The sequence below is a fragment of the Schistocerca cancellata genome, chromosome 8 (genome assembly GCF_023864275.1).
Source record: "Schistocerca cancellata isolate TAMUIC-IGC-003103 chromosome 8, iqSchCanc2.1, whole genome shotgun sequence".
Taxonomy (NCBI): domain Eukaryota; kingdom Metazoa; phylum Arthropoda; class Insecta; order Orthoptera; family Acrididae; genus Schistocerca; species Schistocerca cancellata.
In genome coordinates, this window is record NC_064633.1 from 399886592 (window position 1) to 399908210 (window position 21619).

A 21619-nucleotide genomic window follows, 5' to 3' on the forward strand; every position below is an offset into this window, starting at 1 on the left:
AGTAGTTAACCATAGAGTTTCAATTACGAAATCAAAAAATGAGTTACGTTATTATCTCTTGTTTGTAGCTACAACACGGCGTCATGTTAGACGCTGATCTCTGTGCAGATAGAGCACTCAAAACAAAACGCGGCGACCCATTTATAAAGTGGGGTATTGTAAAGTAATTCGGTTCGACAGCAGCAGAAACACTGCATCTGTGTCACACCAATCCACACGACTAAAGAAATCGTGTAGGTTGACCTGACACGACAAACTACTCTACAAGTAAGATATAAAAATGTAGCACGTAGTTTAACTCTGCTAGTAATGAATTTCCCTTCAGCCGCCAACAAATTGGGCTCTGATGCTTTTACGTTATATTGTTTTAAGATGTAATGCCACATAAATATAGAATCACCAACGGATTAATAAAACTTTGCGCTGATTGTCAGTAGTTATTAAAAATAGCGTAAGGTTGGGTGGATTAGGTTGGGACGATGCCATTTAAGGCGTTCCTAGATTTCATGAACTCATACCCTCTGCGGTTTAAAGAAGTTGGGGAAACAAAACTCAACCTGATGATAAGGTTACAGGTAATTCCTCTGATACGATTAAGTAATCGGATTTCAACCTTTAAAATAGCAGTGTTCCTTCCTTAAAAAGATCTCAAATCGTCGCAAAGTGTTCCTTACTCAAAAAGATCTAAATTTAGGTCCTGACTTGTAAATTTTTATACCAGGAAGTGTCTGGTATTGGTATTAGTCGTATTAGAGTAGGAAAAAATATCCACAAATTGGAAAGGAGAAATTGCACACAACATTTGAAATAAAGAAATTTCACGTTTTTCTGTACAGTGCAATCTTCCATTTAATAATGAATAAAAATTACTTATTATTGCACCCATGTTAAACCTCAAAAAAGCAGATCAAAAATTTCTTATTGCCTCGTTTGGATGGCAGTTCTAAAAATACGGATCATATTTAGTATTGACTTGAAAAGCAAGTTCATTATGGTCCAACATACAATACGCAAATACCCATGTGTTGTGCCATTTCCCAGTTGAACCAGACAATGATTTCGAAACACGGTTTGCGAATGATGACAAGGTGAAACTGACCCTGGATGAGACTCACCTCTAGCCGCCGGGGAGAAGAACAAGTGTGAAGTTGAGGAGCCGCCTGCGCTCTCCCCAAAGATGGTGACCTTGTTCGGATCGCCGCCGAAGTCCGCGATGTTGCGCTGCACCCACTGCAGGGCGAACACCTGGTCCTTGAGGCCCGCGTTGCCAGGAATGTCGTCGTTCTGCAGGCTCAGGAAACCTGGCACATGCCACAGCAAGTGTATGGATGAGCATCATTTAGTGTGAGTATCAAATTGTCTTTTAAGTAAGTGAGACTAAATTTTCTAAATTCTCATGATACATGTGCAAACCATACCAGCGCTATCCTGACAGTAATATTAATTTTCATGTAGCTTGGGAAGCAGTGGACGGAGCGAAACTGTCATAACACTGATACAGGACGTCTGCTAAGAACTGAAACTCGTTCGTCTGCCGCAGCAATTCAAAATAAGTGTAGCCGTTGAAAACCGACACAAATGTTTGATTCGTTCTGAAATATACACTACTAGCCATTAAAACTGCTACACCACGAAGATGACGTGCTACAGACGCGGAAATTTAACCGACAGGAAGAAGATGCTGTGATATGCAAATGATCAGCTTTTCAGAGCATTCACACAAGGTTGGCGCCGGTGGCGACACCTACAACATGCTAACATGAGGAAAGTTTCCAACAGATTTCTCATACACAAACAGCATTTGACCGGTGTTGCCTAGCGAAACGTTGTTGTGATGGAGGAGAAATGCGTATCATCACGTTTCCGACTTTGATAAACGTCGGATTGTAGCCTATCGCGATTGCGATTTATCGTATCGCGACATTGCTGCTCGCGTTGGTCGAGATCCAATGACTGTTAGCAGAATATGGAATCGGTGAGTTCAGGAGGCTAATACGGAACGCCGTGCTGGATCCCAACGGCCTCGTATCACTAGCAGTCGATATGACAGGCATCTTATCCACGTGGCTGTAACGGATCGTACAGCCATGTCTCGATGCCCGAGTCCACAGATGGGGACGTTTGCAAGACAACAACCATCTGCACGAACAGTTCGACGACGATTTGCAGCAGCATGGACTATCAGCTCGGAGACCGTGGCTGCGGTTACCCCTGGCGCTGCATCACAGACAGGAGCGGCTGCGATGGTGTACTCAACGACGAACCTGGGTGCACGAATGGCAATATCTCATTTTTTCGGATGAATCCAGGTTCCGTTTACAGCATCATGATGGTCGCATCCGTGTTTGGCGACATCGCGGTGAACGCACATTGGAAGCGTGTATTCGTCATCGCCATACTGGCTTATCACCCCGCGTGATGGTATGGGGTACCATTGGTTACACTTCTCGGTCACCTCTTGTTCGCATTGACGGCACTTTGAACAGTGGACGTTACATTTCATATGTGTTACGACCTGTGGCTCTACCCTTCATTACCGAGCGTGGTGGCGCAGTGGTTAGACACTGGACTCGCATTCGGGAGGACGACGGTTCAATCCCGCGCCCGGCCATCCTGATTTAGGTTTTCCGTGATTTCCCTAAATCACTCCAGGCAAATGCCGGGGTGGTTCCTCTGAAAGGGCACGGCCGACTTCCTTCCCCATCCTTCCCTAATTCGATGCGACCGATGACCACGCTGTCTGGTCTCCTTCCCCAAACAACCAACCAACCAACCATCTACCCTTCATTCGATCCTGCGAAATCCTAAATTTCAGCAGGATAATGCACGACCTCATGTTGCAGGTCCTATACGCGCCTTTCTGAATACAGAAAATGTTCGACTGCTGCCCTGGCCAGCACAATCTCCAGACCTCTCACCAATTGAAAACCTCTGGTCAATGGTGTTCGAGCAACTGGCTCGTCACAATACACCAGTCACTACTCATGATGAACTGTGGTATCGTGTTGAAGCTACATGGGCAACTGTACCTGTACACGCCATCCAATCTCTATTTGACTCAATGCCCAGGCGTATCAAGGCCGTTATTACGGCCAGAGGTGGTTGTGATGGCTACTGATTTCTCAGGCTCTTTGCACCCAAATTGCGTGAAAATTTAATCACATGTCAGTTCTAGTATAATATATTTGTCCAATGAATACCCGTTTATCATCTGCATTTCTTCTTGGTGTGCAGTTTTAATGGGCAGTAGTGTATGTTTTGGTGAGAATCTTAGAGCTGCTGGCATTCATTATGAAACTTGTGCTGCCAACGAACTAAATGTCATGAATGAGTGTTAAATTATGGGTGGTGCGTCATTACTGTCATTTGTTTTAGAATGGAAAGACAAAAGTTCATGATGTCGACTGAAGTTACCGTTCGTGTTAGTGAGCAACTAACTTGTACAGAAAACTGACAGAAATATTCGAGGACCCGTGGCCTCGTGATATCTCGACTGTTGGACATCTTTTTGCAGATTTACTTGAGGGTTTTGCACGAGGTCATGGCCAAGCAGTGAGGTTACCTTACATTCTGTGCTTGTTGCATTTCAGAATTCTCAAGCAACATCATTTTATGCAGAAAAGACTTAAATTCGTTAAGAGATACGATAAATGCTTAAATGTGAATTAGATTAAGTCTGTAGCTAGTAAAACTGTGTAGCTTTAAGACTTCTTAATAAGTTTACATTTGTGTTCAGTCTGTGCGAGAATTAGCATGGGTGAAGTAATTATATTACTTGTGGCCGTGATCACAGCTCTTACTTTTATTGTGGCAAAACGTGACATACCAACAAGGTTACCATTACTTATATCTAGTCAAGGTGTGCCGCAAATTTCTCTTCTCTCTAACTCTGTTCAATACCTCGTCATTACTTATGTGATCTACCCATATAATCTTCAGCATTCTTCTATAGCACCACAATTCGAAAGCTTCTATTCTCTTCTTGTACAAACTATTTATCACCCACGTTTCACTTCCATACATGGTCACACTCCATACAAATACTTTCAGAAACGACTTCCTGACACCTAAATCTACACTCGATGTTAACAAATTTCTCTTCGTCAGAAATGCTTTTCTTGCCATTGCCAATCCACATTTTATATCCTCTCTACTTACGTTATCAAATGATTGTATCATTAAATTCACTAATTCATTTAGACTTAAACACTTTGGCAAATCCACAATAGCCAATCACATGTACCTAAACAGAGACTAAATGACACCCACAACTGCCTAACTGAACTTCCCACAGAAAGCCATGGTAAAAAATTGGTTTATTACAATAGTTGGAAATAATGTTTCGCAAAGAAAAGTCTTCAGAAAACATGTTGAATGAACAAACAGAGTTTAGCAACCACAGTTTTCTCAGTGATCTTAAAAGTTTTATTTCTTCCTGAGAAAACAAATATTTAATTGCGCAACTATTGGATAACTTAATCCACATTTGAAATATTCACAAATATCTATTTTGAAAATGGTACCCTGTATAGCTAATACTTTAATAGCTTTCCACCTTGTTTGAAGTAATAATAGCCATGCATTTGTGGAAATGTAGCATCTTTACATTTGAAACTCTTGCACTTATTTTGAGTTCTGTTTACAAAATGAACGTTGAATCGGAAGTTTGTATATGTACATAAACATGTGTGTTCATACTGTGGTTCAAAACCATGTATACAGCACTGGAAACAGTAAGTTATTTTTCGATCTGTATTACTTTGTAAAGTTACATTCACAAAGTGCCACTTTATTATATAATATATAATATCAGAACTATATTAAACATGACAAACACCCAATCTAAACTGTCAAAGCATCTGCAGATTAGTCCTCAGGGCTCGAAATGTATTGGGCATTGAAATAAAGACTTGACTCTGCCTAAAGGCAGTAGTTCATTATTTTTGTATATGGTAATGTAGTATGTTCACATATGTTTGTACTGGTTGCTTTCCTCTGCATCTAATAGTCTTCTTGTAAACATGTCACATAATTTACTACCTAATATTTTCTAGATGGCCATAACTGCACCACTACGTGTACTATGTCTTTGAATACAGACTTACCGTTCTATGTCCACGCATCCACACTTAACCACCTGACCTGCTACCCAAAGGAAAATAATCAATAATGGTCTCCTCTTACCACATGGAGATACAAACCAAACTAAAAAATTATGAGTTCTAATAGCTGTAATTATTATTCTTCAAATGACATAAAGACTGGTGTACTGTTGTTTATACACCGTACACAGCTACAGGTAGTACAGGAAAGCAGCACAGTGGTAGATAATGTTCCTATAGGCCAAGGTAAAGGCAACTAATAACATCTTTTCTTATCTAGTGAGGTAGCACAGAGGTTAGCACACTGGACTCGCATTCAGGAGGACGATGGTTAAACCTGTGTATGTTCATTCTGATTCAGATTTTTCGCGACTTCCTAAATCGCTTCAGAGAAATGCCGGGATGGTTGTTTAGAAAGGACAGCCGATTTCCTTCCCCATCCTTCTATAACCCGAGCTTGTGCCCCGTCTCTAATGACCTCGTTGTTGTGGGGTGTTAAACACCAATCTCCTCCTCTCTCCTAAGACTTTTTTTGTCAACGAAGGCCTTTCTGATCATGATGCACAGCTAGTTACAACAGATGACATAGCTTCTTATAGTAATACAAAACTGTCCTCCAAAGTAGTGCATTTAGGTAACGACTTAATAATTGCCAATTTTAGGGAAAGATTGCAACAGACTGGGATGAGGTGTACAGGGAACCTGATGCTAATTTAAATTTTAAACTATTCATAATAACTTTGTGAGTATATTTGAAAGCAGTTTCCTAAGAAATCAGTGAAATGTGATTGTAAGAAGCCATCCAATCAGCTGTGGTATCTTAAAGCGAAGAAAAACGTCTTTTAAACACAAAAGGAAAATTTATCCTTTAGCTAGAAGGCATAATGATCCACAAATAGTCAAACATTAAAAAACCACTGCACAGTATTTAGTAAAATTACTAAAAAGTCCAGTAGTATGTGCACTATGCCTGAGATTAGCACCTCTGGCAATAAAATAAAAATAAACTGGAATATTGTTAAAAGGGAAACAGAGTGACCGAGAACACAAGAAGACTGTAATTCTATGATACTCATTGAGCAGTTTGTCAACAAAAGGTGAGAAGTGAAGAATGTATTCAGTTATTATATATATTGTAATGTCAATTTGGTTTTCAGAAACGCTTTTCAACAGAAAATGCTATATTTTCTTTCACTGGTCAGATATTAAATGCTCTGAATAACCGGACATCACTTACTGATCTTTTTGTGACCTCTCAATGGCTGTTGATTGTGTGATTCATGAAATTCTTCTAGATAAACTTCAGTGTTGCGGTATGAGTTGAACAGTTCTTCAAATGTTTTAACAGGCAGAATGCAAAAGGTTGAATTAACAGTGAAGATAATCTGCAAAAATCAGCAGGGTCTTCTAACTGTGCAGGTATCAAGAAAGGTGTCCCCCGGGGATCAATATTGAGTCCATTATTGTTCTTAATATACATCAATGACTTTACTTATTTATTTATTTATTTATAAAGGGTGGTCAGAAAGTTTTGCGTAGTCGTTTGTAATTTTCTTGTTTTCGGCAGGAGGAGAATTAAATTTTTTATGAACATACTTGGAACATTAGCTATAAGTCGGAGTATAAAAGTATTTTCTTTTAGTTACAGGTAAGCCATCATGGACCGTGAAGTAGATGTCAGGCTGAACAACAGTCGGTGGTGGAGTTCCTCTTCAAGACCGGCGATGACTCTGCCACATTCACAGGAAGATGCTCCCTGTTTATGGGGAGGACACAGTGGATCGCAGCAGTATCCATCGGTGGTTGCAGAGGTTTAAAGAAGGTGATTTCTCTCTACTGGACCGTCCACGATGCAGCAGACCATCGACAGTAGTGAGCGTTGTTGTTGTTGTTATTGTGGGGGAAGAGACCAGACAGCGAGGTCATCGGTCTCATCGGATTAGGGAAGACAGGGAAGGAAGTCGGCCGTGCCCTTTGAAAGAAACAATCCTGACAATTGCTTTGAGCGATTTAGGGAAATCATGGGAAACCTAAATCAGGATGCGATTGCAGTTTTCTAACCACTGCGCCACCTCACTTGGTAGTGAGTGAAGCGAATAATGGGACCATTGACCAAATTATCCAAAGCGACATATATCTGAGGACACGACAGCTTGCTGAAATGACTCATTTGCCATTGCGTAGTATGGTATCATGGGGCATTTCAGCAAGACGTCGTGTCGTCACACATGTCTTATTTTGGATGATTTGATCACTGGTCTTCTTATTTACATCACTCACTGCTGTGGATTGTCTACCACATCGTGAATTGTCCAGTAGAGAAAAATCGCCTTCCTTAAATCTGTGAAACCACCGCTGGATACTGCTGCGATTCACTGTGTCCATCCCATAAACAGGGAGGAACTTCCTGTGAATCGATGTGGCAGAGTCGTCGCCAGTCTTGAAGAGGACCTCCATCACTGACTGTTGTCGCAACCTGACATCTACTTCAGGGTCCATTATGGGCCACTCGTAAATGAAAGAAAATACTTTTATACACCAGCTTATAGCAAAATGTTCCAAGTATGTTCACAAAACTTTCATTCTCCTACCGCAAAAAGTAAAAAAAAAAAATAGAGACGACTGTACAAAACATTTTAACGACATTTGTCCATGTCAAGTTCCGTAGGACCAAAATTGAGGCGCATATCTCCAAGGTCATCGAACGTAACATGAAATTACAACATGAAAATAATAACATGTAAAAATAAAATCTTTATGAACTCAAAAAAAGTAAACGCATTCAACAATATAATGTAAGAATCGGCTTAAATTTTCAAGCAACTACTCAACACAATAGAAGGAGTGATCCATGAGGGAAGTCTTAAGTTTCGGTTTCAAAGCGCGCAGATTACTACTAAGATTTTTGTATTTTTGAGGTAGCTTATTGAAAATGGATGCAGCAGTATGCTGGACACCTTTCTGCACAAATGTGTGTGAAATCGTATGGGACTTAACTGCTAAGGTCATCAGTCCCTAAGCGTACACACTACTTAACCTAAATTACCCTAAGGACAAACACACACACCCATGCCCGAGGGAGGACTCGAACTTCCACTGGGATCAGCCGCACAGTCCATGACTGCAGCGCCCTAGACCGCTCGGCTAATCCCGCGCGGCCTTTCTGCACAAGAGTTAGGAAAGTCCAATCCAAACGAAGGCTAGACTTCTCCCGAGTATTAACTGAGTGAAAGATGCTTATTCTTGGGAAATGACAGTAAAGGATATGTGTACTGAGAAACCAATGTCAACATACCCAGACTAGTAAAGAGGGGCCGAACATACACCACTTATTGCCTGAACTGCCTCTTTCTGAGCGAAACATATTCTTTCAGATTGGGAGGAGTACCTCACAATATAATTCCATACGACATAAGTGAATGAAAATAAGCAAAGAAGACTGATTTTTTTGTCGAATGATCACTTATTTCAGATACCATTTCAATAGTAAAAATGGCAGCATTAAGTCTTTGAGCAAGATTCTGGACGTGGGCTTTCCACTACAGTTTGCTATCTATCTTAACACCTAGAAATTTGAAATGTTCAGTTTCATTAATGAGATGTCCATTCTGTGAAATTAAAATGTCAGGTCTTGTTGAATTGTGTATTAGAAACTGAAAAACTGAGTCTTACTGTGATTTAGCGTTAGTCTATTTTCTACAAGCCATCAAGTTATGTCATGAACTGCAGTACTTGAAACCGAGCCAATGTTGCATAAAATCTTCCTTTACTACTAAGCTAGTGTCATCAGCGAGCAGAAATATTTTAAATTTACCCATAATACAAGAGGGCAAATCATTTATATAATTGAGAAACAGGAGTGATCCCAGTACTGATTCCTGGGGCACCCCCCAGTTGACCATACCCCACTCACACTCCACATCGCAGCCATTTTAAGCATTATGAATTATGACCTTTTGCTATCTGTTGTTAAAGTAGGAATGAAGCAATTGTGAGCTACTCCCCATATTTCGTGATGGTCAAACTTCTGGGGCAATATTGTGTTATCAAGACAATCAAATGCCATAGCTAAATCAAAAAATATTCCAAGCATTCGAAACTTTTTGTTTAACGCATCCACTACCTCACAGAGAAAAGAGAATACAACATGTTCAGTTGTTAAACTACTTCTAAAGCCAACCTGTACAATTGATAGTGAATTATATGATATAAAATGCTCAATTGTCCTTACTTATACAGCCTTTCCAATAACTTTAGCAAACACTGATGGTATAAAAATAGGTATAAAATTGTCTACTTTATCCCCTTCTCCCATTTTATAAAGCGGCTTTACTACTGAGTTCTTTAATCGTTCAGGAAACTGACCATTCCTAAAGAAAAAATTACAAATATGGGTAGTTACAGGGCTAATATAAGCAGCACAGTACTGTAATATTCTGCTAAGTACTGAATCATATCCATGATAGTCCTTAATCATCAGTGATTTAATTATTGACTCAATTTCCCCCTTGTCTCTATCACAAAAAAAGTATATCAGACATCAATCTCGGAAAGGCATTTGCCAAGAGAGATATATGATTCCCTGTAGAAACTAAGTTTTTATTTAAATCACCAGCAATGCTCAGAAAATGATTGTTAAATACTGTACATATACACTCCTGGAAATTGAAATAAGAACACCGTGAATTCATTGTCCCAGGAAGGGGAAACTTTATTGACACATTCCTGGGGTCAGATACATCACATGATCACACTGACAGAACCACAGGCACATAGGCACAGGCAACAGAGCATGCACAATGTCGGCACTAGTACAGTGTATATCCACCTTTCGCAGCAATGCAGGCTGCTATTCTCCCATGGAGACGATCGTAGAGATGCTGGATGTAGTCCTGTGGAACGGCTTGCCATGCCATTTCCACCTGGCGCCTCAGTTGGACCACCATTCGTGCTGGACGTGCAGACCGCGTGAGACGACGCTTCATCCAGTTCCAAACATGCTCAATGGGGGACAGATCCGGAGATCTTGCTGGCCAGGGTAGTTGACTTACACCTTCTAGAGCACGTTGGGTGGCACGGGATACATGCGGACGTGCATTGTCCTGTTGGAACAGCAAGTTCCCTTGCCGGTCTAGGAATGGTAGAACGATGGGTTCGATGACGGTTTGGATGTACCGTGCACTATTCAGTGTCCCCTCGACGATCACCAGTGGTGTACGGCCAGTGTAGGAGATCGCTCCCCACACCATGATGGCGGGTGTTGGCCCTGTGTGCCTCGGTCGTATGCAGTCCTGATTGTGGCGCTCACCTGCACGGCGCCAAACACGCATACGACCATCATTGGCACCAAGGCAGAAGCGACTCTCATCGCTGAAGACGACACGTCTCCATTCGTCCCTCCATTCACGCCTGTCGCGACACCACTGGAGGCGGGCTGCACGATGTTGGGGCGTGAGCGGAAGACGGCCTAACGGTGTGCGGGACCGTAGCCCAGCTTCATGGAGACGGTTGCGAATGGTCCTCGCCGATACCCCAGGAGCAACAGTGTCCCTAATTTGCTGGGAAGTGGCGGTGCGGTCCCCTACGGCAGTGCGTAGGATCCTACGGTCTTGGCGTGCATCCGTGCGTCGCTGCGGTCCGGTCCCAGGTCGACGGGCACGTGCACCTTCCGCCGACCACTGGCGACAACATCGATGTACTGTGGAGACCTCACGCCCCACGTGTTGAGCAATTCGGCGGTACGTCCACCCGGCCTCCCGCATGCCCACTATACGCCCTCGGTCAAAGTCTGTCAACTGCACATACGGTTCACGTCCACGCTGTCGCGGCATGCTACCAGTGTTAAAGACTGCGATGGAGCTCCGTATGCCACGGCAAACTGGCTGACACTGACGGCGGCGGTGCACAAATGCTGCGCAGCTAGCGCCATTCGACGGCCAACACCGCGTTTCCTGGTGTGTCCGCTGTGCCGTGCGTGTGATCATTGCTTGTACAGCCCTCTCGCAGTGTCCGGAGCAAGTATGGTGGGTCTGACACACCGGTGTCAATGTGTTCTTTTTTCCATTTCCAGGAGTGTATTTGATTTATCAGTAACAGAAATATTTTTAATACGGACTGATTTTAAATCGTCGACCTTGTGTTGCTGACCAGACAATTCCTTCACAACTGACCATACGATTTTAATATTTTTTCAGTGGTGTGCCATCTTAAGTCTATGGAATCAAATGGAATACTGTTTTCTACGTACATGGCCACTCCCCCACTCCGCAAGGAACTCCTTTAAAAACAGCCAGATAATCTGTATTCTGGTAAAGGAAGCCTCTGGAGTGTGGAATTATTTAAGTGGTGCTCCGATACACCAATAATTTGAGAGTCAACATCTATAAGCAGTTCACAAACTTCATCTCTAATACCTCTTATATTTTGAAAATATATTCTAATTCCTTCTCTACTTGGAAAGGTGAGGTTCTCTGAAGGTGATTCCTTAGTTAGAGGGACTTCCTTGAAGCTGACTTCAGTCTAAAAAAGGTGCAGCTCTAACACCAACTACTACAGGAATTTTACCTGAGTGATCCCACCACCACCCACTACACTGTCACCTACAAGCTTTGCCAGCCTCCCCTTCCCATACATACTGAGGTGCACGCCATGACTAGTGAAACCCGATACACTGATGGACTCAACTGTCACCACTGCCACTCTATATTCTCAACGATGCAAACCTTGCTCTTTCTGCCGATAATACAAGTTAGTAACCACACCAAAAAACAGGGATTGCCAGAGGAGATTAAAAGTAATGTCTTCTAGAAAATTATTAAGAATATCACTGCAAATGAACCCTCACATCATTTTGAGAAAACATAGTATATTCAGCTGTGTACAGGAAATGGCATACCAGCATTGATAAATATAGACTTTGAATAGAAGTCGGTTGCTCAGGCAGAATATCCAAAATTTCTGTCTGTGTGCACTGATGGAAGACTGAATTGGAAGAACCACAATGATGGACTGCTGAAACGTTTGAATTCAGCTACTTATGGTATTATGATATAATTTTGCTGATAAACAAATCAGGAAATTAGCCTACTATGCCTAATTTCATTCACTGGTTTCATGAGACATCATATCCTTGGGTAATTCATCATTAAGAGAACAAGTATTCATTGCGCAAAAATATGTAATCAGAATAATAGTTGGAGCCCACACAAGATCACCTTGCAGATGTTTACTTAGAGAACTAGGGTTATTCACAGTACCTCAACAGCACGTATAATCGCTTATGAAATCTGTTATTAATAACCCACCACAATTAAATAATAAAGCAAATTGCATAGCTGCAAATCTAGAAGAAAGGATGATCGTCATTATTCTTGCTTAAATCTGACTTCAACATATGTAGGGGGCAATTATGCTGCCTCATATATCTTTCATCATTTACCATACAGCATTATATTATTTTTAAAAAAATGAAAAAAATTTTGTATGACAATGCCTACTCAATAGATGAATTTTTAGGTATGAAGTATCAATTGTATAGAAAAAAGAAAAATTAATAATGTCCTGTAAAGATACCTTATGTTAAACTGACACGTTTATTACGAAATATCGTATTCATGGCCTGTGTAACAAGTATTAATGTAATGTAGATTACCTTACCTTGTCATTCAGCTGCAACACCAGAAGAAGTTATCCACTCTCATTGTTGGCAATTGTTATAATGTTTTGGCTCATGTCACACGTAAGGAATAACGTATTGTAGGGTATAGGGACATATCCCTGTAAACCTTAGCCACTGATATTAAGGAGCGCAGAAAAAGTTGAGGGGTATGCAAACTCCATGCCACTCAAGCATCTGTTATTATTCATGACTGGAATTCTATCTCCATAAGTGTCAGCGGAGAATTCGTTAAATAGGCGTCTTTTCTGGAGACATGAACTGTTCGATTTTGCTTCTAGGGCTGGAGCCACCATAGCCATTGAGGTACTCACCAATGGAACCAACGCGGTAATTGAAAGTGACCAGCAGCACCCCCTTGTCCATGAAGTAGTCGGGCGCCCTATTTGTAGATGAGCCCACCGTGTATGCCCCACCGTAGATGTTGACCATCACGGCCAGGGGAGAGCTGTCGTTCACCAAAGGCACGTACACGTTGACGTACAGGCAGTCCTCAGAGCCAACACCTTCCTGGGGGCACTCCGAGCCGTATGTCAGCGCATCCCGCGTTCCAGACCAGTTGGCTGCTGGCTGCGGCGCCTGTGGTCATAAATGACACAATCTGCTAAAGACATTTTGCTTTTCGAATGTTATTCTGGCATGGAGTAAAACAGAGCGCTTGTTGAAGGGAATGAATCGGTTTCTTAGCATAGATTGGCTGAAGGATGAACACGGAAATGACGAAGGTGAACAGAAAAATTTGTAAGGATACATTTGGGTAAAAATTTAACGTATTCTCTCGTCCCAGAAGCAATATTATGCAGGATGACTGAAGCAAAGACGACAGCAAAAGTAGTTTGATACAGTCAAAGAAAGCTTCTTCAATAAAAGAACTCAGCTGGTTCCAAAAATTAATATCCTCAACGCGTACGTCCGGAGCGTGGCATTGTATGGAAGCGGAGTATGGACTATGAGAATCGGAAGAACCAGAAACTCTCTGAAATGTAGTAAAAATAAGGTATCAAATCAAGAAGTACAAAAATTAATAGTGGAGAAAAGCAGCCATATTAATTCTTTACGAGAAGAAGGAACAGGTTGGTGACACATCTACTACAGAATAGTTACCTTGGAGGTGGAAGGAGCAATAAGCAGAAAAATAGTAGGGTTAGACGAAAATGAGGGTACATCAAACAGATTATAGATGATGGTGAGTGTAGTAGTTATCTATAGAAGATAATATACGCAAAAGATAGGAACGGAGGAGTTAGCAAAAAACTGCGCTCAAAATTGATGACGTGAGAAAAAGTAGTGAGTATAATGTTTTCCAAGTCACTACAAAGTGTGAGTTAGGTATTTCTGTTGTCCTATAGATTAGTGATCCTTCAGTACAGTACCGATGCTTGGAAATACAGTTCTTATCATGCTTATTATGTCTTCGTGAAATGAAGCTGTATGCAGACAGCTTGAGAATATTCGTCTATTTAGCCCAGAAAACATGAATTATAGGGACGTAGTTTCCATGAAAGACGTAGGTTTTGAAAGAATTCATAATCCACATAGAGCATCCTAACATGGGTTCACAACAGTTTGGGAGTGGAATGCTAACTGAAGAGCACGTGCACCTCTACGGGATATTTGCATGAAGCCAACAGAAAGTGCCTGAAAAGGTACAAAATTGTATCCTGTTACAGTACATAGTAGGAGTAATACTGTGTGAAAACTGAAAGACGCCACACACCACTCAGGCACCCCATGGGCCTGTGGATGTTCTTATTCAGTAAAAATGTCCTGACGCCACACCAGAAACACGGACACATTATGTGGGTCAGACATAACGAAACGTCTATACTAAAGTTAGAGAACATGCAACCACATTTGGCTACAACACCTCCAATAAATCCTCCATAAATCTATATTATCTGCCCATCTTAATTACACTGGAAATTCTTTAGAATCTGTAGGGAGTAATCTAATGACACTGCGTATACTAAACAAAGGCAACAAATTGGATCTTTTTGAAGCATTGAATTTTTTTATGAATAAATGAGAATACTATACGCGTAACATACCTAACTACGAAGATGGAACAGTGGCAACGAACATTTTAATGGCTTCTTAAGCATAGTGGACAATATACAATAACTTTTACTGCTATAGCCTCTTTAGTGCCTGAAATTACATGAACTTGAATCCAATGAACGCATTACAATCCATTCACTAACAAGTAAAGATCAATCTATATAAGTTTCTTAATAAGGCTATGCTCATATGACAAAGTTTTAAAGCTGTAAGCGAGCTCGCACACACACACACACACACACACACACACACACACACACACACACCTTCAGAATGGTTATCATTAAACTTTCGCTACTTGAGAGGGCCGCCATTAAATACGACTGATCGTAGGACAATGAAACATTGTGGAAACATATATAAGGACATATGGAAGGGAAACTAAGAATAAACCATCGAAATAAAGGCATTTTAATTTTCACGTCAGAGGCTAACATTTGTTACTTTCTTACCATTGCAAGCTCTTGCTTAATATGACGACCGTCTAGACACACAACAGGTTGGAACCACACTGGAGACTGCTCTACTGCTGCTTGAAACATCTCAGGTGGGATGTTGTTTACATCCCCCGCTATGCTCAGCTTCTGCCGCCGCATTGCTGTTCAGCATTCTCATACATGGGAATAACAACTTCTTCCACAATTTATGGCGCATTTGGCCGTCGATCTCTTCCAGGAGCAATTCCGAAATGGCCAGCTGATTTTATCTCCAGAATCATGTTACACTCTATTTGTATCAACTGTTTCACCTGAATGTGAGGATGTCATCCCTCAAAACGCGTCGCGGAAGAAACTGAAAGTGACCGACATAAATATTTTTTTAAATTTATAACCTAAACAGTCTGAGTTGCCGCGTCAGGTTCGAAAATGGATGTCGTAAGCTGAAGATTTCGAAAATCACTTCCAACTCTCCGAATTATTGCTACGAAAACTGTAAAGTGACACGCCGCTTCCAGCAAGAGTTTCGTAACAGGTAAAGTACCACTTACAAACCATGGACAAATCATTCTCCACAATATGCAATAATGCTCAGTTGACAAGTGCCAGTGTCGTCGTAACTGCCGTCTGCTTCACATCTGCTGTACAGCGAGCTACGTAAATTTGAGTATTAACTGTGTTTTTCTTACTTGTCACTTCTCTTTCCGTGTGTTTTCATTTTTAGGAAGCTTTAATTTTCGAGTACTACTAATAGTGTTCAATAGATTTCGTGTTTGTTTTGAATACATTCAGAGCGAGTCCCTTTAGTCAGCTGTAGTGCCAGTAATGTAAGTGTTTGTTCTGAATACAGTCCAGAGACAGGTAGTGCTTTTTTTCGGTGTTTTCAACAAGAAGTGTCTACTAACCACAGTTTAGTTAGCTATCAGCTGTCTTTAGTGAATTAGCAGTCTAGTTAAAAGTTGATTAACTCTCTACAGTAAATTGTTGATTTCTTAGGATGGATAGGATGTGTGACTGCTGTATACGGACGCAGGAGGAGCTGGCCACTGTTCGCGAACAGCTGAACGTGCTGATGGCCGCGGTCAGCCGTCTTCAGGCTGCTGCTTCGGAGTGTAGCGGCAGTGGGGAGTCTGGTGCGTCGCATGGTACACCCCAGGAGTTGTTACATGTTTCACCTACGGTCTCTGCTGTCGAGACATCTTTGCGGGTACCGGGCGCCGTTGGGCCACCCTCTCCCCAAGAGGAGTGTGGGTTCAGCGGCGTTCGCGTCGCACGAGGCGGAGGGTCAATGTGGAAGCTGGCCGTGTGGCATCGCCCTCTCTGCCTGTGAGTGGACATATGGCCGCTCCTTCAGCAAGGTCCGAGCAGGCACACGGGGGGAGGGGTTTATTAGTGATTGGGAGCTCCAATGTTAGGCGGGTGATGGAGCCCCCTAGGGTAATAGCGAAAAGATCGAGGAAGAAGGCCAGGGTTCACTGTGTCTGCTTGCCGGGGGGTCTCATCCGAGATGTGGAGGAGGCTCTGCCTGACGCGAAAGGGAGCACTGGGTGCACCCGACTGCAAATTGACACCTGCCGTCTGGGTTCAGAGGTTATCCTCGGTTCATACAGGTGGTTGGCGGAGTTTTTGAAGGCGGAAAGACTCGCTCGCGGGGTGGAATCTGAGCTACCTATTTGTAGTATCGTTCCCAGAACCGATAGCGGTCCTCGCACAGAAAAATTTAAGTGTTCGTTTTTCCCGCGTGCCGTTCGAGATTGGAACGGTAGAGAGACAGCATGAAGATGGTTCATTGACCCTCTCCAGGCACTTTATTGTGAATAGCAGAGTAATCACGTAGATGTAGATGTAGATGGAGATCTCTATCTACGATAATGAACACAGGTCGAACCAATGAATAAAAATTTGTACCAAATCTGCGATTAAGACCCAGGTTTCTTGCTCAAAAGGGCAGATGCGCTAACCACTACGCTACCCTGGTACTGTACCTAACATACAAGCACAATTTACTCTAGTGAACCTCTCCCTAATGCAAACTCCAATTCGCGTCTCAACCGAACCTGATGTTTCCCTTCTTAACTCGTATCAGTGATGCAGACGCTCTCCAACACTGGAACAGCTAAGGTGCTATTCCATTGTTGGTGAGCCCCGGAAATACTGATACGAGTTAAGAGTGCGAACATCATGGTGGACATAGACATGAATTGTAGTTTTTGTTAAGGTGGGATGCTAGGGATGTGCGCTAGGGTAATCCAAACAGCTATTCTAGATGCAGTGACAGGGTGGAGCAGTGGTAGCACGTCTGTCTAGTGAGTAGAAAACTCTAGCTGGAATTTGGTGTTGGTCCAGTTTTTTCACTAAATGAGCATGTATTCATTCTCAACATTTTTATTTCTTCTCCCTGAAGTTGAATTCCTTATCCAAATTTTCTCTGTGGCTTCCTCTACTGCTTGCTCATTCTACAACTTAAATAATGCCAGGGACAGGCTACAACCCTGTCTCACTCTCTTTCAACAACCGCTTCCCTTTCATGCCCCTTCGCCTCCACCCCCCCTGCCCCATTTCGCTCCCTGTGTTTTACCCTACTGCCTTCAGAATTGCAAAAGTGTATTCCAGTCCAACCGGCATTTTCAGAAGTTTTGTCCAACTCTTTAAAAGCTATAAACATATGTTTACCTTTACTTAACCTATCTTCCAAGTGAAATCGTAGGATCAGTATTGCTTCGAGTTAGAATTTTGCAAAACATAACTTAGTAAACTGAGAGTTCGCAAATACCCACACCAGTCAGGACTTGCTTTTCTTGGAACTGGAATTATTATACTCTCCTTTAAGTCTGTGGTATTTTCGCCTGCGGAGGTGGAAGAGTTTTGTCATGGCTGGCATTCCCAAGGAACCAGTGGTTCCGACGGAATGCTGTCTATTCCAGGGGCCTTGTTTCGACTTGGGTCTTTCAGCGTGTTGTCAAAGTCTTTCCGCAGTATCATATCTCCTGTCTCATATTAATCTGTATCCTCTCCTCCAGTACTGTCTCCAAGTACATCTCGCTTGTATAGCCCTTCTGTATACTCCCAACTTCCATCTATCCTTTCATTGTTCGGTACAGGTTTTGCATCTGTGCTTTTGATGCTGAAACAGCTGCTTTTCTTTTCACAAAATGTCTCTTGAATATTCCTAAGGCACTATCTATCTTTCCCCTATTGGTATAATCTTCTATATCCATTCGCCTCTACTGTAGCCACTCAAGATTAGTCATTTTTAATATTCCTATCAGTCTCATTCTTAAGACTTTGGATTCCCTTCAGCCCTCTTCATTTGCTGCATTTCTATATTTTCTACATTCATCAATCAAATCTAACGTTACCTGTTACATCCTAGGATTTCTACTAGACCTTGCCTTTTTACCTTTTTGTTCCTTGCTACTTTCACTATTTCGTCTCTTACAGCTTCTTCTGCATTCCTTCATTTCCTTTCCTGTTCCACTCGCAAGCAGAGAGAGGGATAAATGACTATCTGTATGCCTCAGTATGTGCTCTAATATCTCGTAGTTCGTGCTCATGGTCCTCACACGCAGTGTTTGTTGGCGTCAGTAGAATCATACGGCAGTCAGTTTCAAATTCCGGTTCTCTAAATTTTCTCAATAATGTTCCTCGAAAATAACGTCGTCTGCCCTCCAGGAATTCCCGAAGCATCTCCGTAACACCTACGTCTTGTACGAAACTGCTGGTGGCAGATCTAGCAGCCCGCCTCTGAATTGCTTCGATGTCTTCCTACAACCTGACCTGATGTGGATCCCAAATACTCGGGCAGTATTGAAGAATAGATCACACCGGTCACCTTTACAGGCGAACTACTCTTTCCCAAAATTCTTCCAATAAACTGAAGCCGACCACTTACCTTCCCTAACACTGTTATTACATGCTCATTCCACCTCGTATCGCTTTGCAACGCTTACGCCCAGATATTTAAGCGACTTGGCTGTGTCAAGCAGGACGCTACTAACGCTGTATCTAAACATTAAGGTTTTTTATCCTATTCATCCACCTTAAATACCAAGTAGGAAACAGGTAGGGCCTCTTTAATAACAGCTTCAGTTAAGTAAAATTAGCAGATTAGCAGATTACCAAACAGAGAACAGTCAGGCCTGAAATTACCAAACAGAAAAAAGGCAGGCCTTCTTTAATACCAGCTGCCGTTAAGTAAAATTAGCAAATAGAGAACAGGAATGCCTTCTTTAATAGCAGCTTCAGTTAGGTAAAATTACCAAATGTAAAACAGGCACGCCTTCAGTGACAATAGCTTCAGTTAGGTAAAATTACCAACTCGAAAACAGGCAGGCCTTCGGTGGCAGCAGCTTCAGTTAAGCAAAATTACCAAACGCAAAACAGGCAGGTCTCCAATAATAACAGTGTGGCCAAGCAGTTCTAGGCTCTACAGTCTGGAACCGCGCGACCGCTACGGTTGCAGGTTCGAATCCTGCCTCGGGCATGGATGTGTGTGACGTCCTTAGGTTAATTAGGTTTAATTAGTTCTAAGTTCTAGGCGACTGATGACCTCAGAAGTTAAGTCGCATAGTGCTCAGAGCCATCCAATAATAACAGTTTCAGTTAACTAAAACTACCAAATAGAAAACAGGTAGGCCTTCATGAATAACTGATTCAGTAAAGTGACCGAGAGTTTGAATTGCCTCCTCACAAGGGGTGCACCAGAAGGCTTACGCGCAAGGAGCACAAAAGTACACCAAATAGGAAGGACAAGAAAGGTCATAACTAGAGGAGCAACCTTCAAAGGCCCTTTTCGTTGGGTACAGCAAACGAAATATTAATACAGCAAGGTCAATTACATGAAAGCAACAACAAACAGCCAAACAGTATTCCCGCGTCCTACAAGATTTTGACTCTACTACGATGACGAAACGCCCAAAAGAAAACTAGGCTGCCAAACTCAATTATATAGACTGACCAACTATAAATTTTGAGATGCAGGCACCTCCTAAGCCAATAAAATGAAATAAAGATGACATCTGCAATGGCCGAAGGTATCTCGAAACCGGCACCCGCCCGTATTACAAGAGAAAGGTTCTTATCTGGTGTTCGAAGACTTTTGGCAGGCAGGTCGGCTAAAAACCAACAATCTAGGTACGACGGAGCCGTCTGGCCACAACTTAAAAGAAATACGTTATCTCTCCGGCTCAGGAAACACCATTGGGTCACATAGTTTAGGTTATCCTGTTAACAAACATCCAAGGCCATTATCGACTCAGGAAAAACAAACAACACCCACAGTTCAAGGAACCCACTGGTAATGAAATAAGTTAGTTAAGAAGTCACAATGATTGCAAAAGACCTATAGGTATCAATAAGAAAATAACAGTTAAGACCTCAAAATCCAAAATAACTTAAGTTGACGAATCGAAGATGAAGCTTGGCTGTTCAAAAGGGGCCCAGAATTCAGCATAGCGATACTGACCTCAACTGCCTCATAGTTGTGATCGTCCCATAGATGATTGGCCAGACTATGCACGAAGTCGGCACTCGAAGTCAGCTAGGTATTCAAATCGGCCCACCAATATGCCCAGCAACTATTCGCCAGACTCCGTGCCTAAAACGATTGTGCAAGTTCTCGCCTTAGACACCGGCGGACACCTCACACCGTCACCCACTCTCCATTACCACTTCCCAACTCGCCACGACTCAACCTCCCCATTCCCCATCAACAACCTCGAACAAAGATCTTGGTGGCCTCAAACCAGAGGGACATCATACGACAGATCGAGAGAGAGGCTCCATGAACACGAAAGGCGACGCCACCAACCCCACCACGGCTCAGACACTTTACTGATAAAATTCTGACCGTCAGAGTGTCTTTATTCTGAACGCCGTCTCACTTATGTTACTACCTATCGACTAATGTGTGTTCATCAGAATACCTCGAACTACCGTCTAGCCTGAAACAACCCTATGTGCACTCCACAAGTTTCCTGCTACCAGAGTAACTGCTTCCTTCAAGTAGTGCACTCCTCTCCCCGCCTGATAACGCAGGTCTAGAAATCTGTGGCCATCGCAGAGTCGATGAAGCCTTTGGTTGAGACCCTCCACTCAGCTCCTGACCAGAGGACCCTGATGAACTCTGGCAACAATGCTGCAAATTGCGAGCTCTGCTTGCTCCCCATTTAATAGTCTTCACCACCTCTGCCAGCCGTCTGTATGAACTGAAGATGGCCTCAAAACCCATGTAACAGACGTCGTTGTTACCGACTTGAACCACAACTTCAAGACGACAGCACGCTGCACGCTCAAAGTCTCAGGCAGAGCTGCCTTCACATCTCAGTAAGGCCCTCTGGAGTGCACAT

The 21619-nt window shown here is 42.5% G+C and overlaps 1 protein-coding gene across 1 annotated transcript in view; it reads right to left on the bottom strand.

Moving 5' to 3' along the window:
* The window catches only part of LOC126095118 (juvenile hormone esterase-like), an 81964-nt gene that overhangs the window by 44628 nt on the left and 15717 nt on the right, over positions 1-21619 (bottom strand). Inside the window, exons 3-4 of the mRNA XM_049909826.1 lie at positions 13092-13356; positions 1116-1301 (exon numbers count right to left, since the gene is read on the bottom strand). Of these exons, the coding sequence (XP_049765783.1) occupies positions 1116-1301; positions 13092-13356 (451 nt within the window). The remainder of the gene's footprint in view (positions 1-1115; positions 1302-13091; positions 13357-21619) is intronic.